The following is a 17,666-nucleotide window of genomic DNA, read 5'->3' on the forward strand; positions in this document are numbered from 1 at the left end:
CGATGAGTAGATATCAAACAATGTCAACTCGCCCCATTTGCCAATCGGCCCACACTATATCGCCTTTTTGTGCTGACATGAATTATCATTGATATGGTTATATTTATAAATTAACTGTTTACAAAATTTTAAATGTTTGAAATACTAAGGCTTTTCTACCTCAGGAATAGATTACCTTAGCTGGATTTGGCAAAACTTTTAGGAATTTTGGTCTTCAATGCTCTTCAACTTCGTACTTTATTTGGCCTTTTTAACTTTTTTGGATTCGAGCGTAACTGATGAGGCTTTTGTAGACGAAACGCGCGTCTGGCGTATGTACAAAATTTAGTCCTGGTATCTATGATGAGTTTATTCGCCACTTTATAGAAAAATCGCCCCACTCTTGTTTACCGACTCTTCCCACTTTTGAGAAAGTGTAAAATCAAATTGAACAATTAGTCTGACAACTCACTTATTAACGAAAAAGGTTTAAACCCAACTGAATAAAGGTCTGCCAACTCGCCCCAATTATAAAAAGATCTTGCTTCCTTTAAGTATGTTAAATTACTGTTAGATCGTATTCAGTCATCCTGGTGTAGTGGTATGTGTCGTGGCTTGATATTCTTAAGGTCTTGAGTTCGAATCCATGCATATATACTGGATTTTTTCTACGTGAGTCTTTTCCGTATAATTAATTATAAGTTTTATAGTGGATTTGACATTCCCGCCAAAATGTTACAGAACAAAGGAAAGCATGCATAACAAAGAAACTCAAACTGGAGTGATCTGGTAGGGGTGCTCAGATCATCCCTGTTAGAACCAAGGAGCTGGGATGTAATTGTAATAAATTGTTTGTAATTATACTGGCCTTTAGGGCGTCCTTGATTGACAATATAAATATTGTATTGTATTGTATTGTAATATTGTATATGAAAATATTTTCTTTTTATTTGTTAACCTTAACATACAAGATTATATTACGTAAGTCGTTTTAATCACACAAAGACACCCTCTGTATCTTGGATGTTACTTCGATCGCAATACAAGACACTTGTTGAATACTATCAAAATGAGTATGGATAGAAATTTGTATGTACACAATTTTTTCTTCATTTTTTCAATATGCAACAAAGATTGCTTCAAATATCAGTTTATCAAAGGTCAAATGCAGTTCGTTTGATGAAAACAAGTATATTTCAAATATCATAGTTCAACAGATCATTTGTTAAATGAATGATTGGGGTTTCAAAATGACTTTTAATCTGAAGCATCAAATTTTTGATAATGTTTTCTTCAAAATGACTACTAATCCGTATAGTGACCGAAGCATCATTTTTTTAATCGTTTTCTTTATCATAGGAAGTGTCTTATCTTTGAGGATTCACCAGCTAACACACTACACTGTTTTATTTTGTAAGATTTCAATTCCAGTCAATATCCGTTTTTATTGAAATAAAACTATTTCTAATGCATTTATGAAGATAATGAGTATACAACATCAACTCGTTAAATATGAAAGCTAACTTGTTTGTAGTTTCAAGTAAAAAAACATAAAGCTTTAAGCATTTGTGACTACTTTATAAGAAAAAATCACGAGTCTGCTATTTTCCATCCAGCAAATGAAGTTTTGACGTTAACATCACTAAATACATCCCCATGTGGTTGATGAATGGAACTGGTTCTAACAAATGCAGTATCTCCAACATTCATATCAACGACAGCTACTGGGGTTGTTCCACTTAACGTGTCAGTTCTCATCTCTGTATAAACCTGAGCAATTACTTCACTGTTCTTGAAAATATTCACTGCCATGTTGCTACCTCGATTCAGAAAGAGAGTGAAGGTGAAAACATATATTCCGCTTACAGGTGCAGTGAAAGCCCCCGTATGTTTGTTATATCCATAACCAACATTCAAGGTCACGTGATCAAATACTATTGGATGATGCTTTCCAACATTTGCTTCTCTTGAAGTAAGCTGGGCATAAAATGCAACGGCGGAAGGTTGTACAGGTACATCGGTTGTTAGAAGTCGACTTACTGAAAATAAATCTAAAATATGTGATAATTACCAATATATGAAAGAAAAGCAACACGATTAACGGAAAAAAGTCTCGACAAACTTGAATATACATTAACGGACGCATTAAAAGGGGCTTGTCATTGCAAGATAGAATTTTATTTTTGTTCCGATCTGTCTGTTTTATGGGTGTAATTCAACTGATAGAAACAAATCGGGATATAGTTAACTGGGCTGATAGCTATTTGCTTACATGCAACGACTCTTTACGGCAATAAATACTAAAACTACAAAAATACTGAACTCCGAGGAAAATTCAAAACGAAAAGTCCCTAATCAAATGGCAAATTCAAATGACAAAACACATCAAACGAAAGAACAGCAACTGTCATATTCCTGACATAGTACATGAATGTTTTTAATGTAGAAAATGGTGTATTGAACCTGGTTTTGCGAAAATTTAGCTCTAATTTACTGCACAGGAGAAACATTAACGAGTTTACTCTACGCAAGTAATAATAAATGGACGACTGTTAATCTATTATGGTCTATAAATGTGGATGCCACATCCCATAATTAGGAATTTTATTATCCAGTAGGAAAACTTCTAAAAAGTATATCCCTTCCAAATAGAAATATTTAAATGTTTAAAACTCTTTAAAGGATGCTATCAACGTCCAAGAAAACGTTGTAATGAAATTTATTCTATTTATTTTAGAGAAAATAACAAAAGTTTGATGTTACTCATTTTCTAGTTGAAGTTGCTAAGAAAGGGCTATGAATCAATCAAATTATGAAAATCAAGAAATTTTACGGTCGCCATCATGAGCTGATTGGCAATTATGACAAAAGTGTGTCAGGAATCATATCTGATATTCTTCCTCAGTCATAATAACCTTCTATCATTACCGAACTGAACAAATAAATAAAACGACGGGTGCCGTATACGGTTCAGGAAATGCTTACCCTTCCGGAGCACCTGATTTCACTTCCAGTTTTTAGCGGAGTTCGTGTTGTTTCTTATTATTTATAACTGTTGATGTAAATGTCCTTTGATTTTTTTGAGTCTTTGTTTACTCCTTGGTTTTTATTGTTATTGTCTTTCTAGATATTGTTGCAATGAGAGAAATAAACCGTCCTAATATCAATTCGTTTTTGTTATAGTTGTATATCATTAGATTTGAACGTAAATGATCAATTTTTATAAATGTTAAAGAAGATAACATTAAAATAGACTACTATTCGTAAATTTGCAAAATTCAAAAGGAAGTTATCGATTATTTATATTTAATCAAGAATACAGACCACGTGATAAAATAAAAATGACTTAATATTATAGCTATTCAGGAAAATTTTAAAACATTTTCACGAATATTCATCTTATTTCCTGTTAAACCTAATGGAGGTTTATTGAGTACATTTATGCAAGAAAGTGTGCAGCTACAGCCAAAATGTTCGAAAGTACAGTTACATTGAAGCTTTTTGACAATCAGTTAATTTAATTTCTTCTCAGCTATAGCATTTAATGTGGACTCAGCATGGTTCGAATAAAAAAGTGCGTCCAGCTATTCGACGGGGCATATTATTTTCTAAATTGTCTAAATGATATCCACTAACATACATAAAGCACCGCTGGATGAAATGTAGTGGCCAGGCAAGCAAGTTGAACTTGGATTTACCCCTATATAAATATATGGCAGTCAAAGGAACTGTGAGGTCAACAACCATTAGTTTACAGGATGATTTGTTTTAGCTTTCGCTAATTTAGGGACTTTCCGTTTTGAATTTTCCTCGGAGTTCAGTATGTTTGTGATTTTCCTTTTTTTAAATATATTTTAGATATAGATGATAAATCTTCAGTATTTAAAATGTTAAATTTATTATCCCCGTGTTGCACCCAATAACCCGCAAACAGAATTTTAATTTCGATTAATGCATTCTTCCCCAGAGTATTGATTCTTAGTAGCGCTGTCACTTAGATTTTTTAGTTGACGTTTTCATTGGAATTCAATTGGGTTTAAAATTATGAATTGATATCGCGCAAAAACAATATGAATAAATGACAAAAAATAAGAATATAAGACACAGCGCTGTTTCGATGTTTATATACATTTAATATTGTTCAATTACTAACAAGAAATCTCTGCTCTATGAGGATTATGTGTTCACTACATGACAGCCCATGGATGGTGTAAAAGAGTGACGAAAGATATAAGAGGGACAGTCACACTCATAAATCCACAATAAACTGACAACGCCATGGCTAAAAATGAAAAGGACAAACAGACAAACAATCGTACACATAACACATTATAGAAAACTAAAGAATAAACAACACGAACCCCACCAAAAACTAGGGGTGATCTCAGGTGCTCCGGAAGGGTTAGCAGATCCTGCTCCATATGGGGCACCCGTCGTGTAAACTTCCCGAAATTAACGTGTATGTTGTAATGGTGTAAGGCATATGGTGCTATTGTAGAAGGTATATAATTCTATGGCGTATGAGGGTAAAGGGAATGGTGTAATGGTGTAACGTGCGATCGGGAATGGTGTGAATGAATGGTGCACGTCATTTTAAACTATACAAAATATATACAAAACTGATTTTTAATTGATTACATTAATTTACAGTATTGTGATCAAAATTATTTCTTTAAAATAAATAAACAATTTTGTAGTCGCATGCTTTCTTTAAAATTAAATTGCGTGATGGTGTAATGTGTAAGGTGTGTGGTGCGAATGTGTAACGTGTATGGCATTATGTTGTACGGTGAATTTGATTATGTAATGGTGTATTGTGTAAGTGGGAAGTTTACACCATCCAAGAACTTTGACTACATATATTAGGTTTACCTCTTGGTTTATCCTCCTCAATCTCATCAGGATGTCCTTCGTCCCCTTGTGGCAAATTTTGCACATGTAGTTCAGGCTTACTTCCGTTGTCAAATAACATGCTGTCATGATCAGTTTGGATAGCTCCAACATTAATTTCTGTGTTTGCAGTTTGCAGATTTGTTATAATAGCATTTAGTCTTTCAATTTCTGTTTGCTGATTCTTAACCGTGTCTTTTAAATGAGATATTTTAATTCCTTGCGCTTTAATTTCAATTCCTTGGATTTTCATCGTTTTGTGAATTTTCAAAATTTCAGAATATAGATCGATATTTTCTGATTTGGCTAAAGCTACAATAACAAATGCTACTGCAAACAGTAAAACTAGGACATGTGTAGCCATATTGTATATGTTGTTTGATAATATAATCTACACACACTGTTTCCCTGATAAGGGAAATCCGTGGCATTGTCGTACTTATTATCTAATAATCAATAGACCAGAGTTAAATGCAGAATGGTTATAGTTTCGATACAAATTGACAAGTTTTTCTTCTGATAATAACGCTACGGTAAAAAAAAAAACGAAATACGTCGCATAAACCTTAATATGAAGCAAATATTTATGCATATTCAGGTCTTTAATATAATGATTTGAATATTTCATATGCATTCATGTAGTAAAGGTCCCTTGTGAATTAAATTTTAAATGTATAAAACTTCACTCTTTAGATTTCTGTTGTGATACATTCGTATTAAATTTGTAGAGATTGTTCTCAGAATTCCTTATATCAGAAAGATGTGATAGTTGCACCTAAAACAATTAAGAGAAAGAACATCGAAGAAAACATGTTTAAGATATGTTGACTTGTCATACATGCCATACGACCAAAATATAGGGACATTTAACCGTTGTTTTGTGCGCACAACACTCAGCTGTTAGCCTGTCTATATCATACGTCGTCAAACTTCAACACGCAATAAAAACCCGTACAACCAATTCACCGTTTCAACTTCTAATTTATTCTGGGTTTTATTTTCAAAAGCATACAGTTTAACGGTTTTATTATTTTAAAACGTCCTTTTCAATGGAATTTCAATCAATGACGTAACACTCTTTTCATTTTGGGAAACGAACAACGAGAATACCTGTAGTCCTTTAGATCCCCCCCCCAAAAAAACCGAATTGCGATAGGACAAACACTGAAAAGTAGTAAAATTAAAACCTAAGATACAGCGTTTTAGTAAATGCTGGTCCTAATAATAATGGTTTATTTTTTTAAATTGTTATTTGGATGGAGAGTTGTCTCATTGGCACTCACACCACCTCTTCCTATATCTAAAATCAAAAACAACACTTCAAACAGGATTAAGTTAAAATTGTCAATATCTATGTTTGAGAGTTCGGATATTAACATTAAATGTTCAGACCACCAACAGTAAGTAACATGTTTATATAATAAGTGAGTCCTTCATATCTAAAACTGTTGAAAGGAAATTTCTCGAATTTGATTATTTTATTTTTATTCCTTTAAGTTATATAACTGTAAGAAAATTTGTAATTTATTCGAAAGGACTTGTTGTGTGTAATCGACTTTATGTTTACACTATACTGACCTCATATACAATAGTGTGCTCCTTTGCCATTAACTGCTCCAATGAAATTTTACGGAGTTAAGATTACAAAATGACATTCCGTCATTTTATTTACACCATCACAAATTGATTGGTCTATACGATGTGTCTGTGTCAAAACTAACTAATGACATTTTTACCACGTCTTAGATTGTATTTTGAAGTCTATGTCGTTCGTCTGCTAAGCACCGCACGAGACTTATTTCCGAGTATATTTGTTATAATTTGTATAACTGTACAACATGATTCGGTATTTTGTACATCCAACTTTCATTTATTTATTTTTGATGTTTTTGTTAAGGTTATGGTTTCGGTTGAATAATGTTTTATGTGGTATCGTTTGTTGTCAAAATAACATTTATTCGGGCGTCATTGACGATGTTGTTTTGAAGGCGAAAGGAGTGTCTGGCTCAAATACAAAATGTCAATGGTAGTATATATTATGAGTTTACTTTCAAAGTTCATGAATTTTTCAAAGCTTTAATGACGCCATCATTATTTTGTTGCCCTGTATTGAATATCAGTAAATGACATGTTAAGTGTTGGTGTGATATGTTCTGAATAATACAGAATGTAAGACAACCGGGAAATTTTTTGTGACAAAGAACAACAAATTAAGTATTTCTCGCTGCATTGAAGACCTATTGTGGTTTTTTTCTATGGTCGGGATGTTGTCTCTTTGACACATTCCCCAGTTCCATTCTCAATTTTATTTCTATTTGTGAATATCTCAGCTTTGATTGACGTATCTGTTGGAAAACCGTCCGTTTTCTTATTTTCTTATTTCCCCTAGTATCCTATAATACTAACGTTTCAGAAAACCCACTGATTGTTTTCTTGTCGTTAATTAACATTAATTGCTTACCTTTTACCATAATGCCTGAATGAAAAGATTAATTTTAAATGATGAAATTGACATGCTCAAAAGCAAAGATATCAAAAGGATGAACAAACCTCATTAATCAAAGCGGGATCAACATACAAAATGAAAACGACGAAAAGAAAAACAACAAATTACATTAAAAAAAAAGACTAAGCAACATTAACCCTGCAAAATCCAAAGTGATCTTAGGTGCTCCAGAAAAAAAATAGCAAAATGATGACGACACAGGGCAAGAAAGGTAAGTAGATGATGATTATAGCTTGGACTGTTTAATGCATGCACTTATAATTAAAACATTACTAAATAAATGATGACTTAGTCTAGTAATTCTAGTAATTAAGTTTGCATACACGTTCAATTGTTCAACCAATTCATTCCCACAAATTATTTTAAGTTACAAGTTTTATATTCATATCTAAAAAAAATGAGTATATTCTACCTTGTTTATTTTTAAGATCTCAGAAGCATGCCGCTAGTGATTGAAGACAAAACATATGAATTGCCGATTTCAGTCATTCTGTTAATGCAGTTTCATGCGAAAACATCGAAAAAAAGGACAAATTTGTATGAAAATTGAGACCACCTTTCATTCTCCATTTTTTTCTATATGCAATAAAGTTTAAATATGTTTCAAATATGAGCTTATCAAGCGTCAAATACAACTCTTTATCTGAAAACATGGATGTTTCAAATAACATAGATCAGCAGATCAGTTTAGAAATAATTGAGGAGTCTTAATACATACAAGATTGACCGAAGCATCACACTATCGATAGTGTTTCTTTATTCTGTTTATCGTAGGAAGAGTCATATTTTACTTGCTCATCAGTTTACATTGTTATTTTATTCTATTTTGTAAGATTGTATATCGTGTATTTTAGTATAAATTCGTTTTTTAAAACATATTTGTAATGCCAGCGTCACACTGTCCCGATTTTTACGCCGATGGCAACACGATTATGGAAATTTTCAAAATCGGGACTGCTCGTATCCAGATCGGGCTATTCGTAGTGCCATCTTTAACCATCGTAGAACCATTGGCCACTTTTTCTAGCCTTCGAGGACATGTTAAAAAATCCCCGAAGGTGCGTCCGATGTTGAGGGTTCGTATTGAGTTCGTATCACCATCCTCACCATCGTAATGTCACCGGGAATGCATCTTTGAACATCGTATTGCATTCGTGTTTCCATCGTTTCCATCGGGCAGCTTTGACATTACGATGTCTACACGAATGAATCACGAAGCTACCCGAAGGTCTTAAGATGGCAACACGACTTCGCGAAGACCTCGTAATCCCGTCATGTTGCCTTCGAATAAAAGAACGAAGGCGACAAGATGGAACTACGACGGCAATAAATCCAGCTAAATGTAAGTGAATGTTCGCGCTAATGTCATGCGCGATATGCACTGGTCAGTCTAATACGACAGTTAAGAAAGACGTTCACAAAACATGGAGCTCATATTATATGATTCTATGAGAACAAAAAAGGCGACAGCGTTGTTTCTATTAATTCAAATGGAACAAGAAGAGCAGCTATTACAGGCTCAGGATTTACTTTTACACGTAAAATATTATTTTTTGTCAATTTTTCATATCAAGTAACATAATGAAAATCATAAACGCGCCTCATACACCAACACTGCAGGTACACGTATATAGGGAAACCAACTTTTTCTTCATTATTCTGATTTTGTATGTCTCGTCTGAGTTGTTGTCACACGAATGTTTACTCCATAACCATTGATGTCATATTTTGCCGCATTTGTTGCTTTACCCACATCCTTCCTTTTGTCTATATTATTATGATATTCTCCTGGAAAGTGCTCTTTTATAAAAAAAAAAAAAGGGGATCAACGAACCCATTACCTTACCTTTAAGATAGATCAGTAAACATGGACATAATCATGGGTGATTATTCAGACTAGTGCACACATTTTACAGTTCAAACAAGGCAATGCCGAGCGTGGCATCCCCTCGTATGTAACATATTGGGGACAAATATGGACACTATATTTGTATATGACACATGCAGAAAATGGTAAGTTGAATATGCATATTTGATACATAAACTATTTTTTAGAAATCAACCAAAACAATCAGTAACTGGAAATACCTTTAATGTTGTCTTAAGAACCAGCAGGTAAAAAAATGAGCAACCAATTTCCTGTGTATTATGCTATTTCAAGGAGAAAAAACAAGTCCATCTGCATGACCTTCACCTTTGGCCTTGAACGTAAAAAATGTCAGATTATTACAAGCAGGAACAATATACCAAATGTGGTTAAAATCTTTTGAAGCATATTGGTTTTAGAGTGTCCACAAGGGTGATATTGCCTTGTATTACAACTGCCACTGTGACCTTGACCTTTGAACTTTAAAGTCAATAGCGCTTACGATATTCTTAACAAGTAACACCATACCAAGTTTTGAGCATTTTGGTTCTAGAGTACACGACGTCTTCTAGACATCGTATGGACATCGCGACATCATCGTAATCCATCGTGTAGCCTTCGTAATCCATCGTGTAGCCTTCGTAATCCTTCGTGTAGCCTTCGTGATCTATCGTGTAAGCTTCGGCTGAGATATGAAGAAAAAATAGCCGTCTTCGTTTAACCGTCGCATGTGCATCTTTTGCTATCGTATATACTTCGTTATTCATCGTACTTGCTTCGGTCACTTTTTGGTATTTTAACGAGATCGGGACCAACTTCGTACGAACTTACAATTTTCGCATTCGGGTGTCCATCGTATATAAAAATCGGGACAGTGTGACGCGGGCATAATGCAACTTTGAAGATAAAGATTACACAACATAAAACGTTGAAATAAGAAAGATAATTTGATCATATTTTCAAGTTAAACACCAATAAAGCTCCATTGTGTTGTGAAAACTTTATGCAAATATCAATTTGCAACAGCTATTTTCCATCCAGCAAATGAACTTTTGACGTTAACATCACTAAGTACATCCCCATGTGGATGGTGGATGGAACTGGTTCTAACAAATGCAGCATCTCCAACATTCATATCAACGACAGCTACTGGGGTTGTTCCACTGAGCATGCCAGATGTCATCTCTATAAAACTCTGAGAAATTACTTCACTGTTCTTGAAGATATTCACTGCTATGGAGCTATATCGATTTGGATAGAGAGTGAAGGTGAAAACATATATTCCACTTACAGGGGCGATAAAAGTTCCCGAATATTTGTTATATCCTTTACCAATATTTAAAATCACGTGATCAAATACTATTGGATGATGCATTCCAACATTTGTTTCTATTGTAGTTAGCTGGGCATAAAAAGCAACGGTTGAAGGTTGTACAAATATATCTGCCTGTGGTATAAGTCGGATAACTGAAAATGAATTAAAATGTTGTACTAATTACCGATATACAAAAGATAAGCAGCACGTCTCACGCATAAAATCACTTCCAACACATTGAATATAACTTTACGGACGCTTTAAAAAGGACTTGCCATACAAACAAGAATACTATAAAAAAGAAAAAAATAACGATCTCTCTGTTTCCCGGATATTATTCAACTGAACGACACATATCGGGAAATATTCACCTGAACTGAGGAATTTTTCATTTACAAGAATTTTCTCTTTTTCTGCAATTCATAAAAAATTACACTCTTATTTACTGCAAAGGAATAACATTAACGAGTTCGTCTATGATAGATGAACGAACAGTTTACTCTACTCCGTCAAATGTAAATGGACGTCTGTTAATCTATTATGGTCTTTAAATGTGGACGCCACATCCCATAAAGCTGACTAGGATTTTAACATAGTAGGAAAACTTATGATCAAAGTATTTTCCATCAAGATTTCAATACATTGTATTTAAATGGTTAAAACTCTTTAAGGATTCTATCAACTTTCAAGAAAACGTTATAATGAAATTTATTTATTTTATTAAAAATAACAGAAAATGATAATAATTGCTAATAAATTTTCTGATTATTGTTGTTTTTCGATGTTTTTTTCAAACGTTCCTATCTCATTTTTTTCATTGATGTAAATCATAAGACCACCGAACATGTACGTAACTGATAAACAAAACATGCAAGTAAGAGAAAACAACATCAGAATAGAATGCTATTTGTAATTTTGGAAGTTTCAAACTGAGGTTATAGAGTAGGTATATCTAATCGAAAACAAAGAACATGTGTTATAATCAAAATAACTTAATCTTAGTTATTTATGGAAACGTCAAAACAATTGACGAATACTCTTCTCATTTTGTATTGAATCTATTGAAGGTATATCAAGTACAGTTATCCAAGGAGATAATATACAGCCACCGCAAAAACATGAGTACTTCTTAGATATAGTTTTCAATATGGCAGGGATAGGAATACGATAACGTGTCCAGTTATTCGAGGGTGTAAATAAATAAATATAAGAAGATTTGGTATGAGTGCAAATGAGACAACTCTCCATCCGAGTCACAATTTATAAAAGTGAACCATTATAGGTCAAAGTACGGTCTTCATAACGTACCCTAGGCTATCAACAAACAGAAAGCGATTAAATGCTCCAAAATTACTAGTGTAAAACTATTCAAACGAGAAAACATACGGTCTTATCTATAGAAAACGAGAAACGAACCACATCTACAAACTACAACTACTGAACATCACATTCCAGACTAAGGACAGTTGCAAACAATTGCAGCAGGTTTAAAAGTTTTAATGGTACACCTTTATCTGAAACAATAGTGTTACATCACAATATAGAAAGTCACATAGTTGATATACGTATTCAACATTTTAAAGAACATTTTACTCTTTTAGGTGTAATACCACCAAACCATGGTACGTCACATTCGGTTGTATACGAAAATAGGTAGTAAAAAATATTCCCTTGAATTTGACAGTTGTAGGTAATTAATCCTACATTTTATTGCAGTAAAAGATTTCTGTGTCATAAACATATGTCTTGTGTATTTCAAAGCACCATTATTTTTTCATTTGGGATTTCTATAGAATATTTTGTAATCTTGAGGTTACATGGTGACTAAACCTTGTACACACTAGAACACACCCGCGAAATCGCGGGTATATACAGCTTGTAGACTGTTGTAGGATGATTTTTTGTAAAAGATATTATGTATGGAGAATTTCATAAAATATATCAAAAGCCCTCTCTCTTTTTCCAAAGTCCGATATTTGTTTCCTTTCTGTTAAATTCAATTATTTCGTGTGTCTGGCCTCAGACCACAATTATTCTTCTCCTTTGCTACAATGCTTCTTTTGGTAAAAGTCAAATCAAATTAACAATTTGCACCGTTTTAAACATGAAATAAATGTAACTGCTTCTATATAGACCATTATTAGTCTAATAAAATATGCTTCTAGGACAATCCATCAGTGTTTTCTTTTTCTTTTGAGAGCCTTATTAACATGCCAATGGTAGGATATGAATCATGTATAAATGACTAAGGCTAATTTGAGGGGTGGTCGGACGGGTCATGATCCCGAAATCCCGGGCTAAAAAACATGAAATCCCGAGATGTAGAATTTAAAGAAATGCATATCTCGAAATCCAGAAATAGAAAAATATATTCCCGGATCCCGCAAGGATCAATCCCCAAATCCCGAGCTTAAAAACACCCGATCCCGACGCCCCGAAAAAGGTCCTGTCTATACTTCTAATCTCTACCTTACTTTCACTATTTTCCCTTTCAACAATAAATTGTTATGCCCCATTTATGGGCTTTATGTTTTCTAGTCTGTTCGTTCGTTCGTTCGTCCGTCCGTTTCTGTCCCGCTTCAGGTTAAAGTTTTTGGTCGAGGTAGTTTTAGATGAAGTTGAGCATGTTTTACTTATTTTAATATATATTCAAGTGGTATGACCCCTTAAATAGTAAAAATTTCAAAGAAAACAGTAGACAGAATCAGGGCCGACTTTCTATACTAACATACTGACATACTAAGATAAAAAGTCCCTGACAGAATACAGACAGTCTCTATATATTAAAGTAGTATAATTGTAGTTTACATGTAGATAAACGCGAAAAATAATTGTCTTCTCTAAGGAGGTATAATAGTTGTGGTTCTTGCGATCTAAACACCATTAAGTACTATGAAACGCGAACAATAATTGTCCTCTCTAAGGAGATATAATAGTTGTGATTCTTGCGATCTAAACACCATGATATTGAGAACGCTCTGAATGGCTTATTTTTTTCTCCATTTTTGTTATCCATCATACGATTGGTTGTACTTGTGTCAAATGTTTTACTTATTTTAATATATATACAACTGGTTTGACCCCTTAAATAGTAAACATTTCAAAGAAAACAGTAGACAGAATACAGAGAGTCTCTATATATTAAAGTAGTAAAATCGTAGTTTGCATGTAGATAAACGCGAAAAATAATTGTCCTCTATAAGGAGGTATAATAGTAGTGGTTCTTGCGATCTAAACACCATGATATGGAGAACGCTCTGATTGGATTATTTATTTTTCATTTTTTGTTATCTATCATACGATTGGTTGTATTTGTGCATCTTTAAAACCGGAAGTCTTGTCTATGACTAAAAGTCAGTCCGATGATGGAATCATATCCGGACTCCCTTTTTGTCGTTTTTCTCCCAAAATAACTCAATCTGAATAATCATAAGAATGGATGACAAATGCGACTATGCATGTTACCTATAGGACACAGAGGCATGATGATTGATTTATTGTGGAAGGAAGAGAAGCGACATCCAAAATGAGGTCTTCTCGTTTAATAGTATAGATATAAAATAAGGGGAGAAATTTGATTGGTTAATTTCCAGTGATGGTTATTTTCTTATATGCAATGAAATGTTATGTGAATTTTTTTTCTATAGTACTGGACAGGATAAAACTTTACTCATGCCAAGTATTTCTTTATTTGAAACAAAGATTTAACAAAGACTAAAAGGGGAAAATCAATAGTGGTATTACGCCTAACAATAACCACAAGAAACCTATTTCTCGTATCAAACATAAACTAACAGAACTAGCCAAGGAATTTGTTTTTGTCCCGGCCGATAAAGCTGCTAATAAGATTATTATTGTTTGATGTAAATTTTACATTGAGGTTCTGAAAAAGGAAATCACCAATTCACCAACATATCAACTGACTCCGTTTTCAGAAAACGACATTTGTAACAAACGTAAACTTTTACCTACCGCTTTACAAGCAGAACCAAATACAATGAAAGTCCCTACTATGTATTGGCTTCCAAAGCTACACAAGACACCTTACAAAAATATATTTATTTCATCTTCACGCCATTGTTCCACTACTAAATTGTCTATTCTTCTTACCAGTACACTTGGTACAATCAAAAACCTGATAATAAATTGTTCAAATAAGGCCTTCGAAAATAGTGGAATTAATTACTTTTGGAGTGTTAAGAACTCGTTGGAAGTACTTGATAGATTGTATGCTTATATTGGTGATTTTGAATTTGTTCAAAGTTTTGATTTGTCTACCCTATATACCACATTGCCTCACATTCTCATTAAAAAAAATTCACACACCTTATTAAATGGGCATTTAAAAAGTCAGAATGTGAATATATACGTTCAAACTCTTTTAGGTCATTTTAGAAGCAATAAACAAAAGAACTATGTCAATTGGACATGCTTTGATACTATATCTGTCCTTGAATTTTTACTAGATAACATTTTTGTTCGCTTTGGAGATTCCGTATATCGTCAGGTTATCGGAATTCCAATGGGGACTAACTGTGCACCACTTATTGCGGACCTTTTTTGTATTGCTATGAGTTACAATTTATGACAAAAATCATCAAAGACCCATCGAAACAACATCTGATACACAAATTTAATAATACTTTTAGATATTTGGATGATATTTTGGCTCTCAATAATGACGACTTCGGTATGTATACTAAAGAAATTTATCCTGTTGAACTTAAATTAAATAAAGCTAATACTAACAATGATCACTGCCCTTTCCTCGATCTTGATGTCTATATCATTAACTGAAAGCTTTATACTAAAACTTGTAATAAAAGAGATGATTTTTCATTTCCTATCGTTAATTATCCATTTTTATAGGGTGACGTTCCCTTGTCACCATCTTACGGTGTTTATATATCTCAACTTGTACGATTCGTTCGTGTATGCAACAACATTAACTAAATTTTATCATCGGTATAAGGACATCATTTGTAAATAAAGCTCATCATGCAGACTTCTTATACGTACAGGTATTTCACATCCAATCTTTTATGGAAATATTCTTATAAAGCGCAAACATGTCAGTATTCACCTCAGAAGCTAACAAAACCTTTAAATAGACTTATTAAGAAGGGATATAGTTACGATACTGTTGTCAGGTCATTAAAGATTGCATATTTTGGCGTTATTATTGATTTACTTTTCTACATTGGCTAGAGGTATAGGGGAGGGTTGAGATCTCATAAACATGTTTAACCCCGCCGCATTTTTGCCCCTGTCCCAAGTCAGGAGCCTCTGGCCTTTGTTAGTTTTATATTATTTTTAATTTTAGTTTCTTGGGTACAGTTTTGAGTTTAGTATGACGTTCATAATCACTGAACTAGTATATAGCTGAAGGACGCCTCTGGGTGCGGGAATTTCTCGCTGCATTGAAGACCTGTTGGTGACCTTCTGTTGTTGTCTGTTCTATGGTCGGGTTATTGTCTCTTTGACGAATTCCCCATTTCCATTCTCAATTTTACTCTATAAGATATAAATTGAAATGGATTAACTCAACCAAAAGTTGTAGCAACACAAATAAACATACACTGAGCGAATAAATTTGATCTATGATACAATGTAAATAATGTAAAGTTAATAAAAATAAGGGATGAAAACTTAATGTAAAAGTATAACACAGCTTTGAAATGTTAAACAACTTCATAAAAACATCAACTGTGAAAATATTCCGCCATTTGCAATAAAATTATACAATAAATTATAGGTAAATGAAAATAAAGGTATACTTCTTTTTCTTCTGTCTGTATAACCTACCGTTTATGAACACCAAGATATGTCTTGTCTATCAATAAAACGATTCTAAAACTTGGTATATGTGGGGTGAATATTAACAATAAAACTATAAAATTGGTGCTCGACAAAACTTCGTGTTCTTAATGTACAGGTGCCGGAAGTTAGATGTATAAAAGGAGAAAGGAAATAATTCCCTTTTAAATTGACCTGCCCTCAATGCTATTTACTTATTTATAGCATTAATAAAGGACATTGCCTGTTCAAACGGGCAAGTTGAAATTGGGTTAGGCTTGCCCAATATAAAATATATCGCAAACCAAAGAAATGTAGGGCCGACACCCATTATTTCAAAGAAATGGTGAGTTATTTGCACTTTCGCTAGTTCAAAGTTCACTTTAAATAGAGAACATAAATCTTTAGTATCTCAACTGTTTGATCATTCTAATTGATATTGTTATGAGTGTCATTTGAACTTTGAGTCATGCATTCTTTCCCGGGGTATTTATTTTAACGCTTTAACTTAGTTTTTAGTTTCTACTCTACATGTGGGTTTTTTTTTCAAGAACAAAAATAATGACGAGGTGACTACAAATATTACATTTACCTCTTGGTCTTTCTTTCTCAATTTCATCATGATGTCCTTCGTCCCCTAATTGCACACTTTCAGGTTTACTTCCGTTGTCATATGTATTGCTGTTATGATCAGTCTGGATAGCTCCAACATACATGTCTGTGTTTACTGTTTGCAGATTTGTTATAATAGCATTTAGTCTTTCAATTTCTGTTTGCTGCTTCTTAACCATTTCTTTTAAATGAGAGATTTCATACCCTTGCGCTTTCATTTCAATTCCTTGCGCTTTCATGGTTTTGTAAATTTGTAAAATTTCAGAATAAAGATCGACCTTTTCTGATTTGGCTAAAGCTACAATCACAAATGCTTCTGCAAACAGTATAACTTTGACCCTAGTAGCCATATTGTATAAGTTGATTGTTATGTAATCCACACACACTGTAAGCTTGATAAGGAACATTTGTGACATTGTCGTACTTATTATATAATATTCAACTAGCCAGAGTTAACTGCCGAATTGTTATACTTTCTTCTTTGGTAGTATTCGATATAACTTAACTAGAGTGTTACTGCTTACAACGTTATGCTAAAAACCAAAACACGCCACAAAAACCTGAATATGATGCAAATATTTATGTATATTCAGCTATTAATATAATTATTTGAATATTTCATATACATTTATGTACTATATATATTGATAAGTAACACATGTAGCACCTGATATCAACCCCAGTTTTTGGTGGGGTTCGTG

At 33.3% G+C, this 17,666-nt stretch overlaps 2 protein-coding genes across 3 annotated transcripts; both read right to left on the bottom strand.

Moving 5' to 3' along the window:
- Positions 1-1,536: 1,536 nt before the first annotated feature.
- LOC143075461 (collagen alpha-1(VIII) chain-like) lies at positions 1,537-5,248 on the bottom strand. Of its 2 annotated transcripts, none has more exons than XM_076250872.1 (2): positions 4,852-5,248; positions 1,537-2,018 (listed from the first exon to the last, which is right to left on the bottom strand). In XM_076250872.1, exons 1-2 carry the CDS (start codon positions 5,231-5,233, stop codon positions 1,570-1,572), a joined length of 831 nt encoding a protein of 276 aa, XP_076106987.1. In that variant the 5' UTR covers positions 5,234-5,248; the 3' UTR covers positions 1,537-1,569. The 2 variants fall into 2 exon arrangements, with proteins under 2 accessions (XP_076106987.1, XP_076106988.1); XM_076250873.1 differs by having other exon boundaries at positions 1,537-2,030; positions 4,852-5,221.
- A 5,006-nt stretch (positions 5,249-10,254) lies between these two features.
- On the bottom strand, positions 10,255-17,144 carry LOC143077035 (cerebellin-3-like). Its single transcript, XM_076252922.1, has 2 exons — positions 16,946-17,144; positions 10,255-10,709 (listed from the first exon to the last, which is right to left on the bottom strand). The coding sequence occupies exons 1-2, from the start codon at positions 17,142-17,144 to the stop codon at positions 10,255-10,257; spliced, it is 654 nt and encodes a 217-aa protein (XP_076109037.1).
- Positions 17,145-17,666: the final 522 nt, after the last annotated feature.

This window comes from Mytilus galloprovincialis, chromosome 5 (genome assembly GCF_965363235.1).
Source record: "Mytilus galloprovincialis chromosome 5, xbMytGall1.hap1.1, whole genome shotgun sequence".
NCBI lineage: Eukaryota > Metazoa > Mollusca > Bivalvia > Mytilida > Mytilidae > Mytilus > Mytilus galloprovincialis.

Bases quoted from the DNA above. Each gene is read 5' to 3' on its own strand.
- LOC143077035 (XM_076252922.1), bottom strand. From the start codon at position 17,144: ATGGTTAAGAAGCAGCAAACAGAAATTGAAAGACTAAATGCTATTATA. The intron at 10,710-16,945 runs GTAAATGTAATA...ATTCATTTTCAG, and splicing joins TGAGAAAGAAAGACCAAGAG to TTATCCGACTTATACCACAG.
- LOC143075461 (XM_076250872.1), bottom strand. From the start codon at position 5,233: ATGGCTACACATGTCCTAGTTTTACTGTTTGCAGTAGCATTTGTTATT. The intron at 2,019-4,851 runs GTAAACCTAATA...ATTTATTTTCAG, and splicing joins TGAGGAGGATAAACCAAGAG to TAAGTCGACTTCTAACAACC.